The sequence below is a fragment of the Vipera berus genome (assembly GCF_964194415.1).
Source record: "Vipera berus genome assembly, chromosome: 2".
NCBI lineage: Eukaryota > Metazoa > Chordata > Lepidosauria > Squamata > Viperidae > Vipera > Vipera berus.
The window spans coordinates 130,527,922-130,550,378 of NC_138203.1; the positions used below are offsets into that span (position 1 = coordinate 130,527,922).

At 43.1% G+C, this 22,457-nt stretch overlaps 1 protein-coding gene across 1 annotated transcript in view; it reads left to right on the forward strand.

Annotated features, from left to right (window-relative positions):
- EIF4B (eukaryotic translation initiation factor 4B) overlaps window positions 1-22,457 on the forward strand; it is a 36,357-nt gene that overhangs the window by 8,335 nt on the left and 5,565 nt on the right. Inside the window, exons 2-11 of the mRNA XM_081318358.1 lie at window positions 2,005-2,169; window positions 4,027-4,235; window positions 5,691-5,813; window positions 7,425-7,479; window positions 8,123-8,263; window positions 13,622-13,738; window positions 14,824-15,006; window positions 15,885-16,122; window positions 16,796-16,905; window positions 19,326-19,545. Coding sequence (XP_081174484.1) covers window positions 2,005-2,169; window positions 4,027-4,235; window positions 5,691-5,813; window positions 7,425-7,479; window positions 8,123-8,263; window positions 13,622-13,738; window positions 14,824-15,006; window positions 15,885-16,122; window positions 16,796-16,905; window positions 19,326-19,545 — 1,561 coding nt within the window. The remainder of the gene's footprint in view (window positions 1-2,004; window positions 2,170-4,026; window positions 4,236-5,690; window positions 5,814-7,424; window positions 7,480-8,122; window positions 8,264-13,621; window positions 13,739-14,823; window positions 15,007-15,884; window positions 16,123-16,795; window positions 16,906-19,325; window positions 19,546-22,457) is intronic.

Consider the following 22,457-nt stretch of genomic DNA (forward strand, 5'->3'; position numbering starts at 1 on the left):
TAAAAACATAAGTTATTTTGTATAAAGCCAGTAAAGCATCCTTTTCCAAATCATTCTCTTGGGTCTTTCATTTGCAGTTCCATTTTTAGTACTTTTTCCATCTTGTCAGATAAAATTTGTTCCATACCTGTCATTTCTTCATTAGCATCTTTTAAACCAGTGGTCCCCAGCTTTTGTGACTTGGCTGTCTGGCAGGGGTGAGAGGGGAACCAGGCTGCATGAACAGTGGGCTGGCACACCTGTGCATGGAGCTCAACTTGCATAAGTTGAATTGCGTGTGCACGTGCGCTGGCCCATCGCTTGTGCAAATCAAGTTGTGCATGCATGAACGGCGGCCCACCATTCACAGGGCCTAGTTCTGAATAGGTCACAGCCCAGGGGGGATGGAGAGCTCTGTTTTAGACTTAGTCTATTCATAGAAGGATACATGATTACTGACAGTAATGTGTGTGTGTGTGTGTGTGTGTGTGTGTGTGTGTGTGTGTGTATGTATATATATTAGTATAGTTACTAATTTCTGCTCCATTCTTCAAAGATCTCTAATATTTCCAATATTTTACTCTTTTGTATTGTTTTATAAGTCCCAAAACTGGTCATTTTTCTTCTCTTAGGATTTTTAGTTCCCTCTAATGTCCATTTTCTAAGGCCATTACTTTGTTATGACTTAAAATTAGCCAACATAGTCAAAATAATCAGGTTAGAAACTTGACAAGAAGCTGTTTGTTTTTTTATAGTTAATTTCAAAAATCTTAAAAATAAAAGCCAATATTCCAAATTTATCTGGATCTTTATTCTGCTTATAACTTTCTTAGATCAAAATCTTAGTTTTTTTGTTGTTTATTTCAAATTCTTTAAAGTTTTTAAGTTTGTAATTTTTTTTTGTTCAGAATTGAAAATAAACTCGCATGATGCGCTTTGAAGGTCTCTTAATAGCTTTAAGACGGTTAACAGGCAGTTTTTGAACATGATTAGAGGTGATGGTTTGTGAACTTAGAACTTAAAACTGGGGTCCCCAACCGGTGGGCTCTGATCCACTAGCGGGCTGTGAGAGGTTTGCAACCAGGCCATGGAAATGGCCGACAAATGCATCCTCACTTGCAAGCAGCAGGCGAGCGGGTGAGCTCCATTTAAGTGAGCAGCAGGCGCTTGTGCAAATGGAGCTGTGCGCAGTTGCCGGCCGTTTGCGCGGCACCATCACCTGTCTCCACCCCCACCCCCGCCCGCAGAGCTGGAAACGTTGGGGAACTCTGCTTTAAAAATCTCCCTTGAGGTTGCAAGCAAGACGTCTGATTCCATCATCTTCCAGAGTTCAGACTTACGCAAAACGTCTGCCCTGAAATTTCCTTCCAATCAGCAGCTGCCCTGAGCACATGTGGGCGATCTCTCACCCTCTCCTTTTCTGGAGAACTCCAAGGAACTGATCTACCTACCAGTTCCTTGGTCTTTGCCACGATTGTTGGCTCTGCATTTTCATTTCACCAAATCTCCCCTGGAAGTGGACAGACAAATTTTTTAACTTGCCAAAAAAACTTCCCTTGTTGGGCAGATAAGAACATAGCTTTGGACAGGCTCCCCCACGGCTACCACTTACATAGAGTTGAGAAGGCAGATAAGGGAATGGAAAATATGTTCCTGCAGTTGTAATTCATTTTAACTGTGCTTGAAGGCTGATATTCTAGGCAAAGTTTATTGAAGCACAGATAAAGCATAGTAGCTATTAACTATTCGTAACTTATTTTTTTTTACCCATTTTTCAAAACTGCGTTTAGAATTTACCTTTGTTGTTTTAAAAAATGAAGCTATCTTTACCTAACTTTAAATAGCGATACACTAAACTACCCTTTTAGTTCAGTTTCAAAACAGCATCTTAAACTATTTAACTGAATATTTTGTAGCGTGGTGGAAATGATCGGCATTGGGCTATCCTCCTCCATATGCAGTTCAATTTCAGGTCTTTTAAGGAAAGCATATTTAGACTGTGAACATGCCTCTTGTTTTTTACAGCTAAGAAGAAGAACAAGAAGGGGAAGACCTTGACTCTGACGGATTTTCTGGCAGAGGATGGTGGTGGTGGTGGTGGTGGTGGTGGCGGCGGTGGCGGTGGTGGTACCACCTATATTCCAAAACCAATCAGCTGGGCAGATGAAACAGACGACCTGGAAGGAGATGGTAAGGAGGAAACGAACTCTCCTAACATTGTATAATAATGTTTTACTTCAATAGGCAAGGTTCTATATACATCACTAAGAAATAGACAGTTAATATTTTTGGCAAGGTTTATTCTCCTAGCTTCCCTGCTGGATTTTTTTTTATTAGCGCTGTGAATAAGCAGCTATTAATGGTGTGAAAAACATTTCAAATCAAAAGGGGGGGGGAATTGTGTTGAGTTCAAAACAGCTGTTTTGAATTGTTTTGACTCTTCTGGTAGTATTTTGAGCTTGAAATATTCTGAAACATTTTGTTTTCGGCTCAGAATAGCATGTTTCAAATAGGGAGTTTCCGATGGGAAACCATTTGTACCCCTCTAGTGACTAAATGAAGTGGAATAGATACCAAGAGTTTTTACATCCACAGAAATTGTTAATCTTAGTAGCTCAGACCTACATTCAAGAACAACTGTCAGATACTCAGTAGACTGAGCTTTAAAGGTGGTTGGGAGCATTTCTGAAGCCAGCACTAGTGTGGAGGCAAGTTTGCGCCTTCCTTATATTTCAAACTAGCATGATAAACTCATATATGCAGTAGCAACATTTCCTAAGAAGTAAGGATTCTCTGAGAAATAACTCACTAATTTGCTCAGTAGAAAGAGAATCAATTTTTCCTATGCGTTCGGGCATTTTAATACATTCTTGCTGGCTAGTAAAAACGGGTGTTGTTTTTTTAAAAAAAATAGCCATACCTTTGTATTTCACAAATAGTGGAGTCCTTGGTGCTCTCTGACTTTGATTGTTTGCTTGCAACCGTTTCGTTACCCAACTAAGTAATATCTTTGGTACTAGTAAGTGTGAGGGTTATTCCCTGTTTATATACAGTAGCTTGCCCCTGCCAGTGTTTGTAAGGATGCAACTTTTTCCCCTTGCGTAGTTCCTTGATTTTTTGTCTGTTGTTAACCCCCTTCTTATCTGGGTGTTGGTTGCTGGAGTGGATGTATTTTGGCTTGCCTTTTTAGTTTTTTATTGTCTCTCGAATGGTGTGTAAATGTAGTTTATCTCCATAGAACCATAGTGATAAACCAAGAAGAAAGCCACACCCTTGCCAAACCTGGCAGGGCAAGTTACTGTATCTGCAAGGAAACAGCCAAACCTCAGAGAGCAACAAGGACTCCAAAGTTCAACCCTGAGCAACATAATATTCTCTTCTGTTGGTTTCAGGAATAGTTCCCCCCCCCCTCACTTTATACTCATTATCCTTGTAACAGCAAATGTCTTAGATTCCTGTTGGTTTCATATAGTGTTTTTGATAAGAGGAATTTGGAGGACTTTTATTTGTAACGTAGTATAGAAAGACGCGGTGGCTCAGTGGGTTAGGACACTGAGCTTGTCGATCAGAAGGTCGGCAGTTTGGTGGGTCGAATCCCGAGGGCCGCGTAGCAGAGTGAGCGCCTGTTACTCGTCCCAGCTTCTGCCAACCTAGCAGTTCGAAAGGACGTAAAAATGCAAGTAGAAAAATAGGGACCACTCCGATGGGAAGGTAACAGCGTTCCGTGCGCCTTTGGCGTCTAGTCATGCCGGCCACATGACCACAGAGATGTCCTCGGACAAGCGCTGGCTCTTCGGCTTTGAAACGGAGATGAGCACCGGCCCCTAGAGTCGGAAACGACTAGCACGCACGTGCGGGGCAACCTTTACCTTTACCTTTAGAAATTGCCTGTGGTTTTGCACGTAACACTGTTATTGAAAGTAAACAAATATAGCTCTTGACAAGATATTCATCCCTAGAAACATAATGGCGTTGCCACTTCAAATCAGCATAGTATTTATTTGTAAAGACTTTGGACTTGTTAATGTGCAAAAAATGTTTTCCTAGTTTCCACCACCTGGCATAGCAATGATGACGATGTGTATCGAGCCCCTCCAATTGACCGTTCCATCCTGCCTACTGCACCTCGGGCAGCTCGGGAGCCCAATATTGACAGAAGCCGTCTCCCAAAATCACCCCCCTACACTGCCTTTCTGGGAAATTTGCCCTATGATGTAACAGAAGAATCCATTAAGGATTTCTTCAGAGGACTTAATGTGAGTATAATAGGAGGTAACTTGAGTTTCCCTGCAGGCAACATGTTTATTTCTTCTTAGTGCTATGTGGAATAAGGTGGAAAAATATTCAATGAAATAGAGATGCTAGAAAATCTTAAAGAGCGGAGATTACCCTGTGCATAACAGCCCTGTGTACTCAAGTGTTGTCTAAGTGTCTCTACTCTGGGGAGTTTGCTTTTAGCAGAAACATTAAAAAGGCTACCATGATTATTTGTACTATCACAAAACTAGTGACTTCAGAGTATCTCTTCAGGTTTTTTTGCAAACACGTTTCAGTGTACAGGGGATACTTCCAAGAACCTGAAAAGGGAAAAAACCAAATCTGAACTTTTTTTAAATACATTTGTTCTTTTTAAGCCTAAAACATAGAAGTCCTAAATAAGAAATTTGAGATTGTACTCAAATCATTATTTTGACTGTTCTGCAGTCTTGATATTTTTTTTTGGGGGGGGGGGGATTGGAGTTTATTACTGATATGAGTGATCTAGTCAAACTTTGGACGGAATTATCCACCCATCTAGATTTGGATTGAAGAGCATAGAGCTGAAAAGAGGCAACTGACAGCTTTTTCTGTGAGCAGCTGCTTCCTGGGCTCGCAGGAGCAGTTATTTTCATAGTACTGGCAGTTCTCTTGTGGCATACCGTTGGGGAATTGCCTCTCTAATCACTCTGCACTTACCACGAGTTCACAGATCACAACAGTAATAACCTTTTGTTTAGAAATGCTGGCCAGGACAGGCTGATGAAGCTGCCTTTAAAGTGTTAAATGTCTTTTCAGTACTCATGGATCTGCTATGGCTATCTTAAAATAATTTTTACAGGAAAAATTGTGTCATTCCAAAAGCTGATGAAACCTCTTCCTTGCTGTAACTTTGCAAATCCTAGGCTATTTTCCAAATTGCTACAAATTTAAATATTTGTCTTGTCCAGAATTTGTTTGTCCAAATTCTGATAATTGGAACAAAAAAAAAAGAGGGGCAATATATTGATTCTGGGATAATGTAACTCAGTTCTGTCTTAATAAGTGACTTGACTTAAAGAATGAAATTTAGTATTTGCATCCATTATTGTCTTTCTTTCAAGTGGTTCACTCTGCCTGTTACCAGTAAACCAATGATTTTTTTTTAGTTTTTTAATTGATTGCAATTTTTGTAATAATTTATTAAACTCTCAACAACTCTAGGCAGCTCACAACAAAGACATTATAGTAAAACCCATTCGAGATAAAAGATGGCAAGCACATTGAAGCAAGGAGGTCCTACTGTCCCTCATCCTCACTCTCATTTTTCATGGCTCTTCTAAACCACGGCAGAGTGGGGGAGCCACAAATCATTTTTAACTGCACTTTTTTCAATTATGACTTGAACTGTAATGCTATCATTATATTACTTTTATATGCAGTGACTACTGAATTTTTTCCCCCTTCGTATTTAGCTGCAGATAAGTGCTGTTCGTTTGCCCCGAGAGCCTACTAACCCAGAAAGGTTGAAAGGATTTGGATATGCTGAGTTTGAAGATATAGACTCCTTGCTCCGTGCCTTGAGCTTCAATGAAGAGGTGGGTTGAAACTTGTCAAACGCAAGTGAAGTCTCTAACCCAGCTCTTGGCATTTTACCATCCATGACTGCTAAGAACGATCCAAAGAGATAAACCATGAAATCTTCACTTCAGTAGTGGGTACAGTTTTAAAGAAAAGACTTCGTTTTGAAGACATAATTCAGTTTATATTCACAGGGAAAGAACTCAGATCAAAAAGATAACCAATTATATAAGATCCAGGTGTCCCCCTCAAGTATTTGAAACTAAATGGAATATATGAAGGCATTTTTCTGTCTGCGTCTTGTCGTCACTAGGAGTTGAAAATGATTCGAGAGCCCCAAATCAATCAGTTAATCATATGAAGACATATAAATCCTCTTTTCCTTTTTAGGGTCCATGTATGATAGTAAAATTAGCGATACATGATGTCTTTTATGTTTACTTTTATTCTGGGCTGATTATAATTGGTCTTATCGATCTAATGAGTTTATGTTAGGGCTTTATAGTTTGGGGTTGCTCTTTATTTTCTAGTTGTTTGAGGCAGGATGTATAGCTGCTTACATACATATATGCATATATATATATATAGGACTGACAGACACATTACTTGTAAGCCTTGTTCTTTGATAGTAAACTGTTTAGCCTTCAAATACACGTAAGTTGTATTTGTATGGAACAGAGAAAGAATCAGAATAAAGTTAGACACATTTTATGGTCCTCATGGAATATCTCAAGGCCCTTAGATTATTAGGTTTCCTCTGTCCAGGATGTGACTTAGAGCTTTGACATAAAATCTGACCATTTCAATTCATATCTGACCATTTCAATTCTATATAATCTAATTTAGCTTTCTGAAAAGGATGCCATCCAATCTATTTTTAGTTTAAAGTAACTTGATAGCCTAACATTTTGGGAACCTCAGATTCCAAGAGAGAATATATGCTAATTTTAATTCGATGCATCTCCTATTTATTTTTTTTAATTTTATTTTAATCCCATTTATATCCCGCCCTTCTCCGAAGACTCAGGGCGGCTTACAAGCTTAGCAGTAGCCTTCATTCTATGTATATGCCTGCTTATTAGGGCTTTCACACACACCCCCCCCAAGCGGCATTATTACAAAGTCAGCTTAATTGCCCCCAACAATCTCTGATGATCCTGAATATAGCTGCATCAGTGAAAATCTATAATTATAATTTCAGTATTCAGAAAGATAGGCATGCTGTTTATTGCAGAAAAACAATGAAATGTCATGGGTCACCTTGAATATTGTGGATTAAAAATAATAAAATGAATGTATTCTTAAGGTGATACACAATTGTGTTTTTTGTAATCAAATGTGTGAGCATTAATGGGTAGTATTTACACGACTTTGTCAACATTTAGAGCTGTTGGAACTCAGATTGCCTAAAATTACAACATAACAGTGTGTTTGATCCAAGCCATCGTAGTTTGCAGTCCGCGTCACACAAATTAGCATGATGTATGAATCAAATGGTTGACTAAATCATAGCTAAAACCAAGTGTGGCTGAGCGTAATGTATAAACCCAGCCACTAAGTAATTCCATTTGGATAAGCTAAATATAATTTCATATTTGAACGTAACAACTATTTTGTTGCATATCTAGTGTCTAGGGAACAGGAGAATACGAGTGGATGTTGCTGATCAAGCTCAGGATAAAGGTAAGCATTGGGGTTCAGTAAGTGGAGACTTACAGACATTCAGATATATTCAGCTGGTATGGAAATGTATTCTGGAAATTGGACGAGTTTTGCTTATCCCTTCTTACAGTAAGCTAGTTTTTCTATTCGCCCTCTTGATACCGAAGTTCAGCCCTCCTTTGTCTCTGTCTGTCCATCTAATTTATATGGCTTCCCATTTCACACAAAGTGACTCTGGGCACTGTAGAATAACAAGTTATAAGTTTTGCTTCCTGTGTCCAAGAAATGCCTCTCAGGCCCTATGTCAGGGACTAGAGGAGTCCTGTTTTTTAGAACTACCAATAAACCAACTCAGCAGGGTTTTTTCCCCCGTTACTGTTCACATTAAGTTATTTTGTCATGCCGTGCCCAACTGTATTGTTCTAGCACTGGGATTATTAGATTCTGCTTCCATTGTTCCTCCTTTTACAATGGCTGAAAGAAGACCTGCACACACATTTGTCCAAAATAATTCTTTGTCGCAACAGTATTGAACAGCAGGCTTCAGTTTGAATGCCATGCATGCATCTGCTCTGATTAAGAGGACTTATAATTTCCCCAATGAAACTGGACGAATTGTATGCGCTATTTAAACGTTGTGGGTCATTTTGCCTTCTTCCTGCAGATCGTGATGATCGCTCTTTTGGCCGAGATCGTGATCGTAACCGGGATTCAGAAAGATTTGAGACTGACTGGAGGGCACGTCCTGCTACAGATAACTTTGATGAATATGCCCCTCGCAGAAGCGAGGATAGCTTTGGAGACAGTGAGTTCTTGCACCGTTGTAATTTCCTGCGAAAATCTGAAACAGATATTGTTGCTCTGAGCTGTTGGCAGATACTGCTAAGTTTGTAAAGCCGCCCTGAGTCTTCGGAGAAGGGCGGGATATAAATGGAATTAAAATTAAAAAAAAATTAAAATTAAATATTACTAGGCTACCGACTGTTAGATGGTTTTCATAAGGACGTAAGCAGAGCCCTGCTGGATTGGTCCTATCTAGTTCGATCTGTTTTTACAGTGGCCAACCAACTGCTGGAGGAAGCCAACTAATCCCTATCAGATGTCCTTCAGTAGCAATCACACACCTTTAATCATTTTTAAGTTTTAATAGCATTTATTTGATCCATATGCCGCTACATTCTGCAACTTTTGACAGGTCACCACAATTAGAACACGCAGCAAAAGGTTCGTAAAATTTTAGGTGAAAATTGATTTAAATTAAAATTGCACCATACATCCCCGATGATGTCACAATTCAAAGCCAGAATAACTTAGTCTTAACTAACTTCTGGAAGGCTATTAATTTGGATGCAGTCTCAGTTCCCAGGAGAGCCCATTCCAGAGGACCAAGGCCACCGCAGAAAGGCAGCATCTCCAGACCATAACCTGCTTCACTTCCCAGAAATAAAGCAGTTTTTACAGTTTGCTCTAGGAGAGGCTGATAATAATGAGGAGGCTAGAAATAATACCAAAAGGTCAATTAAATTACAGTTACGGTTACAGTAACACTAGGCTCAAGGGCTCAGGATTCATATCCATTTCCTACCCAAGGTTGTCCGGAAAAGCCACATGTTAATAGTCTTTCTAAAGCTTCCCAGATATGGATCAATCTAATTTTAGGAGGTACGCTGTTCCAAAGTCCAAAGAGGAGGGAGTGCTACTAAGAAAGCTCGTTTCCAAAGCTGTAGAAGATGACGACCTTGAAGAAAAGAGCCCCGTGAATACACCTTGTTGGTTTGTTTTATTTCTATCCCACCTTTATTGTTTTTACAAATAACTCAGGGCAGCAAACATACCCAGCACATCTTCCTCCGGCTATTTTCCCCACAACAACAACAACCACCACAACCCTGTGAGATGAGTTGGGCTGAGAGAGAATGACTGGCCCAAGGTCACACAGCTGCCTTTCATAGCTAAGGTGGGACTTGAACTCACCGTCTCCTGCTTTCTATTTCTGGTGCTTTCCGCCACTAGACCAAACTGGCTCTCAGCTGTTAGATCTTATTGGATAGGCAGAAGCCATTAGAGCAGGGGTGTCAAACATGACGTCACGAGTTTGACATGTCTGCATTAGAGGCAGTTCTGTAGTTATTCAGGTCCTGAGTTATAAAAGCCTCTGAAGTGACAACAAGCATCATAAGTTCTACCTAGGGGGAAAAAAAACTAGTAAGTGCAGAGCATAACATAGGAGAACCTTGAAGCTTTTGACACAGCTCAGGCTGTTGACTTAGATCAGACATGTCAAACACAAGGCCCGGGGCCGGATCCGGCCCGCAAAGTGGTTTCATGCGGCCCGCGAAGCCATCCTGGAAAGAGTGAGGGAACGGCCCCCACTGCCTTGGCCCTGGCCCAGAGACCCTCCTTCTGCCAGAGACCCTCAGATCTGTCCCACTCCTGCCCAGGCCCCCATAGGCACCCTTGATGGGAACGATGTAGAGCTGGCCACGCCCACCCAGTAGGCCATACGCACTCTAGCCACGCCCACCCAGGCCACACCCACCCGGCCCCTTGAGGGCAACCGCAATGCTGATGCAGCCCTCAATGAAATTGAGTTTGACACCCCTGACTTAGATGCAGCTGGAGCTTCCAGGTGATTTTCAAAGACAGGATTCCAGCTAAAAGGCAGAATCTCTCAATATAGAAGACATTGTAATTAGCTTGCCAGATGTAACTGCAGAGGCTCTCCTGGTCATAGTAACCATTTATACGTTGAGCAAGAGCTGTGAGGAAAGGATCCGTATCCCTAGTATTGGAAGGCTTGCGTATTCCCAACTACAGTACCTAAACGTTGATAGCTGGAATATTAACCACAAGCTGCTTCCATCTGTTGGTCATTATGCTTCCATTAGTGACAGGAGCACAGCTTTTGGTTCTGTTTCAGCTATTTTGATTTTAGCTATATTGGTCTGGTTCTGCAAATGCAGTACAAATTCAGCTGTAAATTCTGTAGTGTTTTTCTGTTAAATGGTTTCGGATAACTAGTTTAACCTGGATAAGGCAGCTAAATGAAGCCATGCAGCGTCTCTTTTGCCTAAGAGGAGCAGATTAGTAACGCTCAAGCGCCACTAACTTTCCTCTTTTTTGCCTGAACAGCCTTCCTAACTTCTCCATTGTTTTCCTTTAAGCAGGGTCCTCTAGGAAACAATAATTTGTGCTCTAGACATAGTTTAAAATGCTACATTCATCCCTTACAGCCATAAATGACGCAAATTGAAAAATGTCTCAAGACCCTGCATGAGTATTTTAGAAAATGAAGATACTAGGCCAGGGGTAGGCAACCTCGTCTCTTTTATGACTCATGGACTTCAACTCCCAGAATTCCTGAGTCAGCACAGCTGACTCAGGAATTCTGGGAGTTGAAGTCCATGAGTCATAAAAGAGCCGAGGTTGCCTACCCCTGTACTAGGTGATTATAAGGCAACAAAGTTTGCCAATTTCCTCCCAGAAGAAGCAAGAAAGGTGATAGGAAGTATTGAGGGAGGCTAACTTTAACAACAGCCTTGTTTAGCATCATTTGAAGTCACCAACAGCACTGAAAAAGCAACTTTACAACTGGTCCCTGCATTTGCCAGTAGTAACTGGCCGTAGTCACGTGATCGCCAGTTGTACGCTTCATAGTGGAGAAACCAACAGTAAAACTGCAGATTGCAGTCATGCGATACCTTGCTTAATAACCATGTTGCTTAGCAATAGAATTGCCAGTCCTAAACAAGGATAGCAATAGCACTTAAGACTTATATGCCGCTTCACAGTCGTTTACAGCCCTCTCTTGAGTGGTTTACAGAGCCAGCCTATTGCCCCCCAACAATCTGGGTCCTCATTTTACTGACCTCGGAAGGATGGAAGGCTGAGTCAACCTTGAGCCGGTCAGGATTGAAGGAATCAAACTCCTGGCGGTGTGAGCAGAGTTAGCCTGCAGTCCTGCATTGTAACCATGCCAGCACGACGGCTCTTATGTTGGATATGATGGCCAGCAGTTTACTTTCTAGTAACTGTTTTGTCATGCCCTCCAAAGTAACCATTTTGCAAGAGTACCCGTAAATATGTACTTAGGTTTCCAAATACATCCAGCTGCGCAACAAGTTTGAGGAAGTCCGATATACACTGTAATACAGACAATCCTTGACTTAACGATGGCAGTTGGGATTGAAATTTTCATCATAATGAAAATTGAAATTTTCATCATAATGCCTCCTTAAGTAACACCAGCTGCCTGCAATTAGTGCAGGTTCGCATCCCACCAGGCTCAAGGTTGACTCAGCCTTCCATCCTTCCGAGGTAGGTAAAATGAGGACCCAGATTGTTGGGGGCAATTAAGCTGACTTTGTAAAAATGCCGCTTGGGGTGTGTGTGTGAAAGCCCTAATAAGCAAGCATATACATAGAATGAAGGCTACTGCTAAGCTTGTAAGCCGCCCTGAGTTTTCGGAGAAGGGCGGGATATAAATGGAATTAAAATAAAAAAAAAAAAATAAAGCAATCTCCTAAAGCACGGGACTGCATCACTTAGCATGGCAATCCTGACCGCCACGCCCCCCTTTGTTGCTAACCGATGACTCATCTGGATCCAGTGCACTCCTGGCTTGATCCCTCTTAGTCCCGAGCCCCTCTTCTTCCACAAGCGAGAGATTGCCTGTATTTCATCTTCCCTCCTACTGCCCTTCACCCTGCCTTGTGGGGCAGTAAAGAGCCCCAGAACTGTGTAGCTTGGGGTCTTCTTGGCATCCCCCAGCTTGAGCTGCTCCAAGAAGCCCCTGAGCTATAGCATTCAGTCGCCCCAGCCCAGCCCCACAATGCAAACCTGCAGCTGCCCAGCCCAGCAGGGCAAGAGCCACAGCCATTCCAGGAAGACCTAGCTGCCCCAGCCAAGCAACAGCGCGGTGCAAAGCTGCAGCCGCCCCAGCTCATCAGCTTAGCGAGGCAGCTGCTGGCCACGTGGTGCTTCCTTCCCAATGGGCTCTTGAGGGAACCCACTGCAGGCGATCCCAGAAGGGAGGGCCTCACGCAACCAGCCCCTGTCTCACGGAAGGGCCAGGCTAGGCACGCCTGATCAGAACGTGCCCGGCAAGAAGGGGAAGGTCAGATGGGGGCAGCTGAATGAAGGGGGGCAAAAAGGCAGAGATTGGGGGTGGGGTTGGGGAGGTGGGTAGGGGAGTTGAAGCACTCCTGTGGTTGTAAATGCAGGGAGACTGCCAAGTGTCTGGATTTTTATCGTGCGATTGTGGGGAGCCGGGTGCAAATACCGTGCGTTCAGTCCCACCGTAATTTCGAACAGTCACTGAATCGTAACTTTCACAACAACTGTGTCTGCGTAACTCAAGGACTAACTTGGATGTAGCATGTAGGAGCCAGTTTAGTCTAGCGGTTAAGGCACCAGGTTAGAAAATAGGAGATCGTGAGTTCAAGTCCCACCTTAGTCAGGAAAGCCAGCCGGCTGGGTGACTTTGGACCAGTCACAACACTTAGCCCAACCCCCACCTCACAAGGTTGTTGTGGTGAGGAAAATAGAACGAGGAAGGTATATTGAATGTGTTCACTACCTTGAGTTATTTGTAAAAATAATAAAGGCGGATAAAAGAAGCATGTAAAAGCAATATAGAAAAGCTAAATAATACAATTTAGTGGGCCTGATCAAGACTGGTTTGTATACTATGTCCAGCAATTAAAAAAGTTTAATCATTTTATGGAAGCAATTCACCGTATGTCTTTGGTATATAGGCAGTGTTTTCAAATGCAAGTGCTTTCTCGCCGGACATAATGAAAAGAGTATTTGTTTTTCATGGAAATGCTGTAAGATTACAAAAAAATCAGCCGTTGAGCTTCCAATCTCACAAAGTTTATGAAAATGGCAAAGTAAAATCCCTTTCGTCACACTCTTGCATTAATTCTAATCATGCTGCTTTTACTTAAGCATTTTTAATTATAGTTTATGATGCTTTACATTTTGAATTGCTATAAGTTGCCTTGAGCGTGTTGTACAAACACGAAGCTGGGATAGAAATTGAAAGAAAGCAATCCTTGATAGAGCCCGAAGTCTGCCTCCTCATTATGTGGGATGCTTTTATGAAAAATGCCTCAGAGTTTTCTTTTGCGTAAAATTAAATAAGTTTTCTTTTCTCTGTTAGGGTATCGGGATCGGGATCGCTACGATTCAGACCGATACCGTGATGGTCCCCGACGGGAAATGGATCGCTTTGGAGGCCGAGACCGCTACGATGACCGTAGAGACTATGACAGGGGAGGTACTGTAGCTGGCTGGTTTCATTCTGGGGTTGGCGCTTAGATGTTATGTAGGCAACTTGATTTTCATACAACCGTATCTCTGTAGCTTTTGCATTCTTGTATCCTCCTGCATTACCTTTAGCACAAAATAGTCCAGATTTATCCTAATTCATCATAGGGGACTTTAGAGGCATTCCCGCCTTGAAAGTAAATATAATCGGAGTTCAGATGTGAGATGCAGAGAACTGTTAAGGAGAAAATGTGAGCACGGAAGCTCAGAAGCAATCATTTGAAAAGAAAAAAAAACACGTTTGCAAATATTTCCCACTGTACACGTTGCGTCTTAACTTGTTCCTGCACAATAGCATCTTGTCACACACACTCATCTGTTGTTCTGTTGGTTAGGGATATATAAGATTTAAAAGTAAATAAGAGATTTGTTGATTCTGGGCCCTGATTCTTTCCTAGCTTCTGGTGATGGTAGGACTGTTGGTTTGTCTCCAAGGTTGGGTGATTCAGTATGGAATGAAATAATAGCTCTTAAGGGTCTGTTTAATTGTTTATTGAAGAAGCACAGCTGACTGAATTGACACAAAATCAAATAACTCCCAATATGGCTTAGCATGATTGTAAGAAACTGGTAAACATGGGGAAATGCTTGTATGCGAGTTCTAGTTAGCTAACCCTTTCGCTGTTGTTAGTTACACTATCTAGACTTTTTTCCATTGTTTTTTTTTCTAGCGTTACAGTGCTTTCCTGAGGTGTCTCTTGGACGGTCTTGCAAATTGTGTATAAAATCCTCTTGAACCCTTAAAATCTAGCATTACTATCCAGTTCTGACGGTGTGGAGCTTCATCAGGGACTTTAGAAAGATGTGCTTTTAATGGGAATCATTTTCATGACCTAGGTTTCCTGAGATGACCGTGTTACGATTTTCCTCAAGGCATTGTACAAAGGAGTCACTGTGCTAATGTTGCTGCAGCAAATTGCATGAAGCGCCTTGTGAAAACTCTAAATGAATGTTGCTCCATCAGCTTTTTGTTATCGGCTCTAACCCATTTCCTGTTGTGCAAGAAAGAACTGGGATAACTTTACTCCTGTGCAGGTTACGACTCGAGGTCAGGCAGTGGCAGAAGAGCCTTTGGCACTGGGTACCGCCGGGACGATGATTTCAGGGGTGGCGGTGACCGCTATGAGGACCGTTACGAGAGGCGGGATGATCGAATGGATAGGTGGAGCAGCTCGCGGGATGACTATGGCAGGGATGACAGCCGGCGGGATGAGAGAGGTAGGCTTGACACATTATCATAGTATCAAGAAAGGAGGCTGACCCTTTGTGGTTGCTGCAATCGGTTCTGTTGTCCCATACCTTTGATCTCAGTTAGGTATGGAGGGACCCATCTGGAGTTAGGTTTCCACCCAAGCGGCCCTTTTTTTTCTCTCCTACCCATATCCCACTATGTTCTAGTACAGGGATGGCGAACCTTTTAGAGACCGAGTGCCCAAACTGCAATCCAAAACCCACTTACATATCGTCAGGTGCCAGGTGGGCATGGCCCATTGGCTGGGTGTGGCCCATTGGCTGGGCGTGGCTGCGGTGGTAACGGCAGTCTGGGTGGGACTAAAACGTTCTATCAATCAATTCCAACTTTGTGAGATCTTTTTTTTTCCCGGCAAGAAGTTGATTGATTGAACCCTTTTTTTTTTTTTGCACACGGCGGCGGAGGCCGAAAGCGAAAAGGTTTTATAAAACCCAGCTAAAGCCCTAGGACTGGGGCGACAGCAGGTGTGCCCACAGAGAAGGCTCTGCGTGCCACCTATGCCACAGGTTCGCCACCATGGTTCTAGTATGCTGCCCTCAAAACACAAAGTTAGTGGGGGAAATGTCAAGTAGATTGCTCTTGCGTGGGAAGGAAAATGCTCTTTTTCAGAAAGATTTGTCTTTTGTTTCTTGGCAGTTTTCAAATTCTCTGTGGCCTCCAGTTTCACGTAATTTGTTTAGGTGAAACAAGCTATGTGAATTTTCATGAGTCTTGGGCTGTTGGATTTTCCTCAACCTGAAGCCGGTTCTTTAGGATTCACCTGTGTCCTTTGTTCATGTGTGCGTGTACATGCGTGCATACCACGAGTTTCCTCTCAACTTGTATGTTACTGTTTTTCTCTTAGGTGCTACTCAGAGGCCAAAACTGAATTTGAAGCCCCGGAGCACTCCCAAGGATGAAGATACAACTGTAGCGCCTGCGACTCAGTCTAGCCGCGCAGCTTCTATCTTTGGAGGAGCCAAGCCTGTGGACACTGCGGCAAGAGAGCGTGAAGTAGAAGAAAGGCTACAGAAGGAGCAAGAGAAGTTGCAGCGCCAGCTGGAAGATGATAAGCCCAGGCTAGACAGACGGCCCCGGGAACGGTGAGCAGGGCAAGGTCACGTTCTCTGCAGGGTAAATGGTACTTCTCGGAAAGGAAAAAGCCTCTGTGATTCAAACTTAGGCTGACAGTCTCGCAAGTGGCACTCCCTACACAGGTAGTCTTGGCTTAGTGCCCATAATTGAGCCCAAAACCTCTGTTGCTAAGTGAGACGACTGTTAAATGAGTTTTGCCCCACTTTACGACCCCTCTTGCCACGTTTGTCAGTGAATCACTGCAGTGGTTAAGTGAATCTGACTTCCTCATTGACTTTGCTTGTCAGAAGGTCACAAAAGGGGGTCGTGGGATCGCCGCATACTACAACCGTCATAAATATGAACCAGTTGCCAAGCGCCTCTATTTTGATCATGCGACCTTTGGGGTGTTGTAACGGTCATAAATGTGAAGAACAACCATAGGTCGCTTTCCCCCCCCCCCCCCGAGGAAGTCATAACTTCACTAAACGAACTGTTGTAAGTTGAGGACTGCCTGGATTCCTCTGCAAAGCCGCCAAGTACACCTGTCTCCCGAACAGCCCCTGTGTCTTTTAATTTGTCTTGAAAAACACTTGCGGTGATACTTGCATGGTGGGGAGGGCAGTTTTGTAACGGAGACCTAAAAGTGCCCCCTGGCTCGCTCTTAGTTGGTGGTTTTGTTTCTCTGTGTTGTGCTCTTAGACACCCCAGCTGGCGTAGCGAAGAGAACCAAGAGCGGTCACGGACAGGGAGCGAATCCTCACAGACTGGCAGCATGACTACTTCTGTGGGGTCTGGCCCAACAGGAAGAAGTAAGTCGTCAAAATATTGGTGGCGGGCCCTGAAGTTAAACCTTTCTCTTGAGCTGGAAAGCCCCGTGGCTTGTTCTAAGTTTAGCCAGTCTTACAATGTGTATAAGGGATGCCGTGGCTCAGTGGGTTTGGACGCTGAGCTTGTCGATCAGAAGGCCGGCAGTTTGGCGGGTCGAATCCCGAGGGCCGCGTAACAGACTGAGCGCCTGTTACTCGTCCCAGCTTCTGCCAACCTAGCAGTTCGAAAGCACGTAAAAAAAATGCAAGTAGAAAAATAGGAACCACTACGGTGGGAAGGTAACAGTGTTCTGTGCGCCTTTGGCGTCTAGTCATGCCGGCCACATGACCACGGAGACATCCTCGGACAAGCACTGGCTCTTCGGCTTTGAAATGGAGATTAGCACTGGCCCCTAGAGTCGGAAACGACTAGCACACGTGCGGGGGAACCTTTACCTTTACCTTTACAATGTGTATATCTGGGGTTGAGATTCATCCAGACATCTTTCCTTCTTTTTCATGGTAACTGAATCTCTTACTCCAAAAGGTTGCCTCTTATACAATCCACCCAAAAACATATCTTTGTGGGGGTGGAGAGTGTGTTGCCAGGATAAGAAATCAAGGTCAAACAAAGCTATGAGCCTTAGTAGAAGCTAATAAGAGCATTGAACAGTCAGCATGACCTGCAATCTTTTCTTTCCCTAATTCCCTTTGCTAAGACTCCTAAACAATGTTATCCGGTTATTTGAGTATGATCACAATCATTTCAGTCAACAGAGAAACCTCATTATTACAGCTTTGATCTAGGGAGTGGAAGTTAGATTCAGTCATACTGAAAATGTAAAAAGGCATCTTGGATTTATCTAAATGTAGGACACCACACAGATGTATGAATTATATTAACTTTAATTACCTGATTCATTAAAGCTTTGGCATATTTTTTTTTGAGATGCCACGGACATCTGAAAAACGTAATGCTGCCTCGTTGGAAGAGTAGAGAGCTGTTGGTGCTATATTCCGCCTGGTCCAAAATGTTTCTTTCAAATCATTTTCAAAGGATGTATATCTTTAATGCATCTTACTACACAGTACAACCATATTGTAGAGATCAGTAGGTCTGCCACAATAACAAATGAAGCCAGTTTCATTAAGGTTCATAGGCCCGATATATCTGCAACCTGAAAATGCAAAATTTGGAACTTTTGGGAAGAGAACAGGATCAAATTAATTTAATATGACAAAGATAACAGTGGGTGGCTCTTCCCTAGCCTGATTACCATGTTCTATTTAGGCCAGGGGTGTCAAACTCAATTTCATTGAGGGCCGCATCAGCATTGCAGTTGCCCTCAGGGGGCCGGGTGGGTATGGCCAGGGTGGGTGTGGCCTACTGGGTGGGCGTGGCTAGAGTGTGTATAGCCTACTGGGTGGGCATGGCCAGCTCTACATCGTTCGCATCAAGGGTGCCTACGGGGGCCTGGGCAGGAGTGTCTGAGGGTCTCTGGCAGGAGGAGGGTCTCTGGGGCAGGGCCAAGGCAGTGGGGGCCGTTCCCTCACTGTTTCCAGGATGGCTTCGTGGGCCACATGAAACCACTTCGTGGGCCGGATCCAGCCCCTGGACCTTGTGTTTGACATGTCTGATTTAGGCCAGTCTTGTCCTGCCTTTTGGCTTGCCTAGGCCACATTGAGTCAAGAGGAATGGCCGTGGACCGCATATAAAATATATAATATGTATAAGTAACAACTTCCTCTATTTTTTTATATTTATTGCAATCTTGGCGGAGGGGGTGTGTCATTACTTGCTATCCAGGACCGCATGTGGATTGTGGACTGCAGGTTAGACATGCCTACTTCAGACTGCGACAGATATATGCAGCCTAGTTAGACTTAAGGTTTCTGTTTTATTTATTTATAATCATATTTATAAAGCTCTGCCCAATTTCTTGATGACTCTGGGTGGCATACAGATTAAAAACTAAAGAAATAGGAGACAACAACAAAAAAAAGGAACAAAAGTTGATGCCAGCAGAACAAATGTTCGAACTATCCATAAAGCTCGAGGAAAGAGAGCCAGTTCTTTAAGGCTTATTTAAAGGCCAGCAGGGTGAAGGCTGTTCAAATTTGTTTGTGTGTGTGTGTGTGCGCGCGCGCACCATGGCACCCAATTTGGGACCCATGGATTTTGGCTTTAAATAAATCCATTGTTATGCCTTGTGGATTGAATATAAAATCCGAATGGATTTTTTTCTTCTATAATTATGCACTACACTTGCAATTCCCCCCCCCCCCCCCCCCGGTAACTTTGATGGTACCTTTGGGCGAAACATGCTGACTAATCCTGAGACATTCCACCATACCAAAAATATGTCGAAATTGCCTGGCTGTGGAAGGAAACTCAGCTTCTGTCTCCTGTTCTGCCATTGTAGCTTCACGGAGGAGGGAGAGTGAGAAATCGTTGGACAATGAAAGCCTCGGCAAAGAGGACGAAAGCCTTTCTCCAACCTCCAAGACCCCCAGAGAGGAGAAGCTTCCTTTGAAAGTCATGCCGGCTCCTCCTCCGAAGGAAAATGCCTGGGTGAAACGAAGCAGCAACTCGCACCCGGCACTCTCACAGAGTTCTGACTCCGATCAGCATTCCCCAACAAGGTGAGTTTAGAGAATGGAGATTGCTACGGGCTTTTGTTTTTCTTCCCTTTTCCTGTTTTAAAGCAAGAACTGCCATTACGGCAACATGGATTTGAAAATGTGGCAAAATGCTGTGTGATTCACCAGTGTTGTGGCTTCATCAGGACTCTTCTGAAATCTAAATTTCTACCACAATTTCAGAAGAAGAAAAAATGGTAGAGCAGGTGGGGGATAGGTGGTAGTTTGTTGGGCTCGCCGTTCTTATCAGGTCTAGCCAGCGTGTCTGTCTAATGGACAGAAATGGTAAGATTTCCATTCCCCGATGTGAAACAGGTATACTCATGTTCTGTGTAAATAAATAAAACTGGATTTGCTGCCTTATTGCCCATCATTCAGGAAATAGTTCTCAAATTTAAACAAGTTACCTGCCTGTTCTCTTTAGCAGAACAGCCTGACCTTCTGTAACCTTTAAAAAAAAAAGACCTGCCAGTGTGAATGAGTTCCATGTATTATTTTATTTATTTATTTATTTTATTTAATTAAATTTTTATACCGCCCTTCTCCCGAAGGACTCAGGGCGGTGAACAGGGCATATCATAAAACTACAAAAATACAAAAGTTAAAAAAGAATTAAATTATTGCCCACAATAAAAACAATAAAATATATATATAAATATTAAAACCCTAAGTAATTCCCCATCAGGCCAGGCCAGCTTGTTCAAATAAATGGGTCTTTAACCCGCGCCGGAAGGAGCGGAGATCTGGTGCCATCCGGAGCTCAACCGGCAGCTGATTCCACAAAGCCGGAGCGCCCACAGAGAAGGCCCTCCCCCTGGGGGCCACCAGCTGACATTCTCTGACTGGAGGCACCCTGAGGAGGCCCTCTCTGTGGGAACGCACGGGGCAGAGGGGAGTCGACGCCGGCAGCAGGTGGTCCCCGAGGTATTCCGGACCCATGCCATGTAAGGACTTAAAAACCATCACTAAGACCTTGAACCTCACCCGGAAGACAACTGGTAACCAATGCAGCTCGCGGAGCAAAGGTGTAACATGGGAGTACCGGGAAACTCCCAAGACAACTCTCGCGGCCGCATTCTGTACCAGTTGGAGCCTCCGAGTGGTCTTCAAGGGAAGCCCCATGTAGAGAGCATTGCAATAGTCAAGACGAGAGGTCACGAGCGCATGAGTGACCGTACATAGGGCATCCCGGTCTAGATAGGGCCACAACTGCCGCACCAGGCGAACCTGTGCGAAAGCAATATTTTGCCACTTTAAATGGTTTTAATTATTCAGCTGCACTTGTCACGTTCTCACAGACAGGAAGTCTCCTTAAGTATTTGGGGACTGCTATGATGGGATAGTTAACGTATCGAAGCAAGGAAACTCATAGCCATAAAAATTAATAGGGTAATGGTTGGCCAGTCACCAGTCACTCACTCTTTGCCTAACCTATCTCAAAAGGAGGAGGATGTTTGAGAAAAGAATGGGAGGAGAACATATTAATGTTTTAGAATTATGGCTCAATGTAACTGTAATAAATGCATTGCTTGAACTCCTGAATAAAAGATGAGATATAAATATAGCAAAGAGTAAGTGGGTGGGTGGATGGACGGACGGACCTGCATCAGAAAATAACTGCTTAGTGACTGAAGTGGTACATCTCTGTAAGATGATAGATAATAATCACTAGTTCTGGTCTTTAGTAAATGAAATATAGCTTAAATAAATCAGAAAGTGTAAAAACTCTGAGCAAGGGCAACCAGAAGTTCACATCTGCTTATACATGGGCTTTTTTAAAAAAAAATACAGACTTTTATGGAAGTCCTTGTCAAAGTAAAAGCCTTTTTGACATACATTTTCTGCATATTGGAGCTGGTGAATTTTAAAAGAAATAAAGAGTGGCACAAAAACTTCCAGTAGGGCTTTCCCATCTTTGGGGGGGAAAAAACCTTTACTGAATAAGTTCATAGAAGTGAATGCATGTGCTACTGCAAGAAATTCAGCTGATAATACTTGAAGAATTTAAATGTAACTTTTATCAAAATTCCCTAAATTTCATTTGTTACTCTTAGTCTTCATTCTGACAGGAGTTTCACCACCATAAGTATTTTATCTGATTTATTTAATCTGCCAAATGCTCACTTGCTTTGAAAATTAAGATGTCATCACCTCTTCAGGTTTTTTTTTAAAAGTCTCCCATTTCCTGTAGTTTGTTTAGTCCAGGGGTCTTCAAACCTGGCCCTTTTATGACTTGTGGACTTCAACTCCCAGAATTCCTCAGCCAGGCAAGCTGGCTGAGGAATTCTGGGAGTTGAAGTCCACAAGTCATAAAAGGGCCAAGTTTGAAGATGCCTGGTTCAGTCTGTCTGTAAGCTCTTGATTTAATTTACATACCTGCCTTGTGTTAGTCATGACGACTAGGAAGGCACTTTGGGAGGAATGTTCTGAACTTGGGACTACTAGATGTCATATTGAGTTACTTCTGTCTGCTGAACTGAACAAGGTATTGGTCACATTCTATCTAGCCAGAACCTGAAGACTAGATGATCACCAGCAGTTTAAGGGGCACTGAAAACAAACTGGCGCTAATGTAGCTCCCGTTGGACTGTGTTACATGGAAGTATCATGTCACAATTAATATGGAAGCTGCTGCATTTTGTACAAGTTACAGTTTATAGGTCAGGGGTGTCAAACTGCCAGCCCGCGGGCCGGATGCATCATGGCAAAACCGCACCCACCACATTGCCAGCAATGGAAAAAAAAAAGTCACGATACATCGCGACACGTCACGTGACGCTGCGAGTTTGACATCCCTGTTCTAGGTGGTCTTCACTGACAACCTGACAACCTATACAGAGCTTATTACAGTAGTCATAAAGTGATGAGAGTAGCAGTGATCATTGCCAGTAATGGCCACATTTGGTCTACCAGGC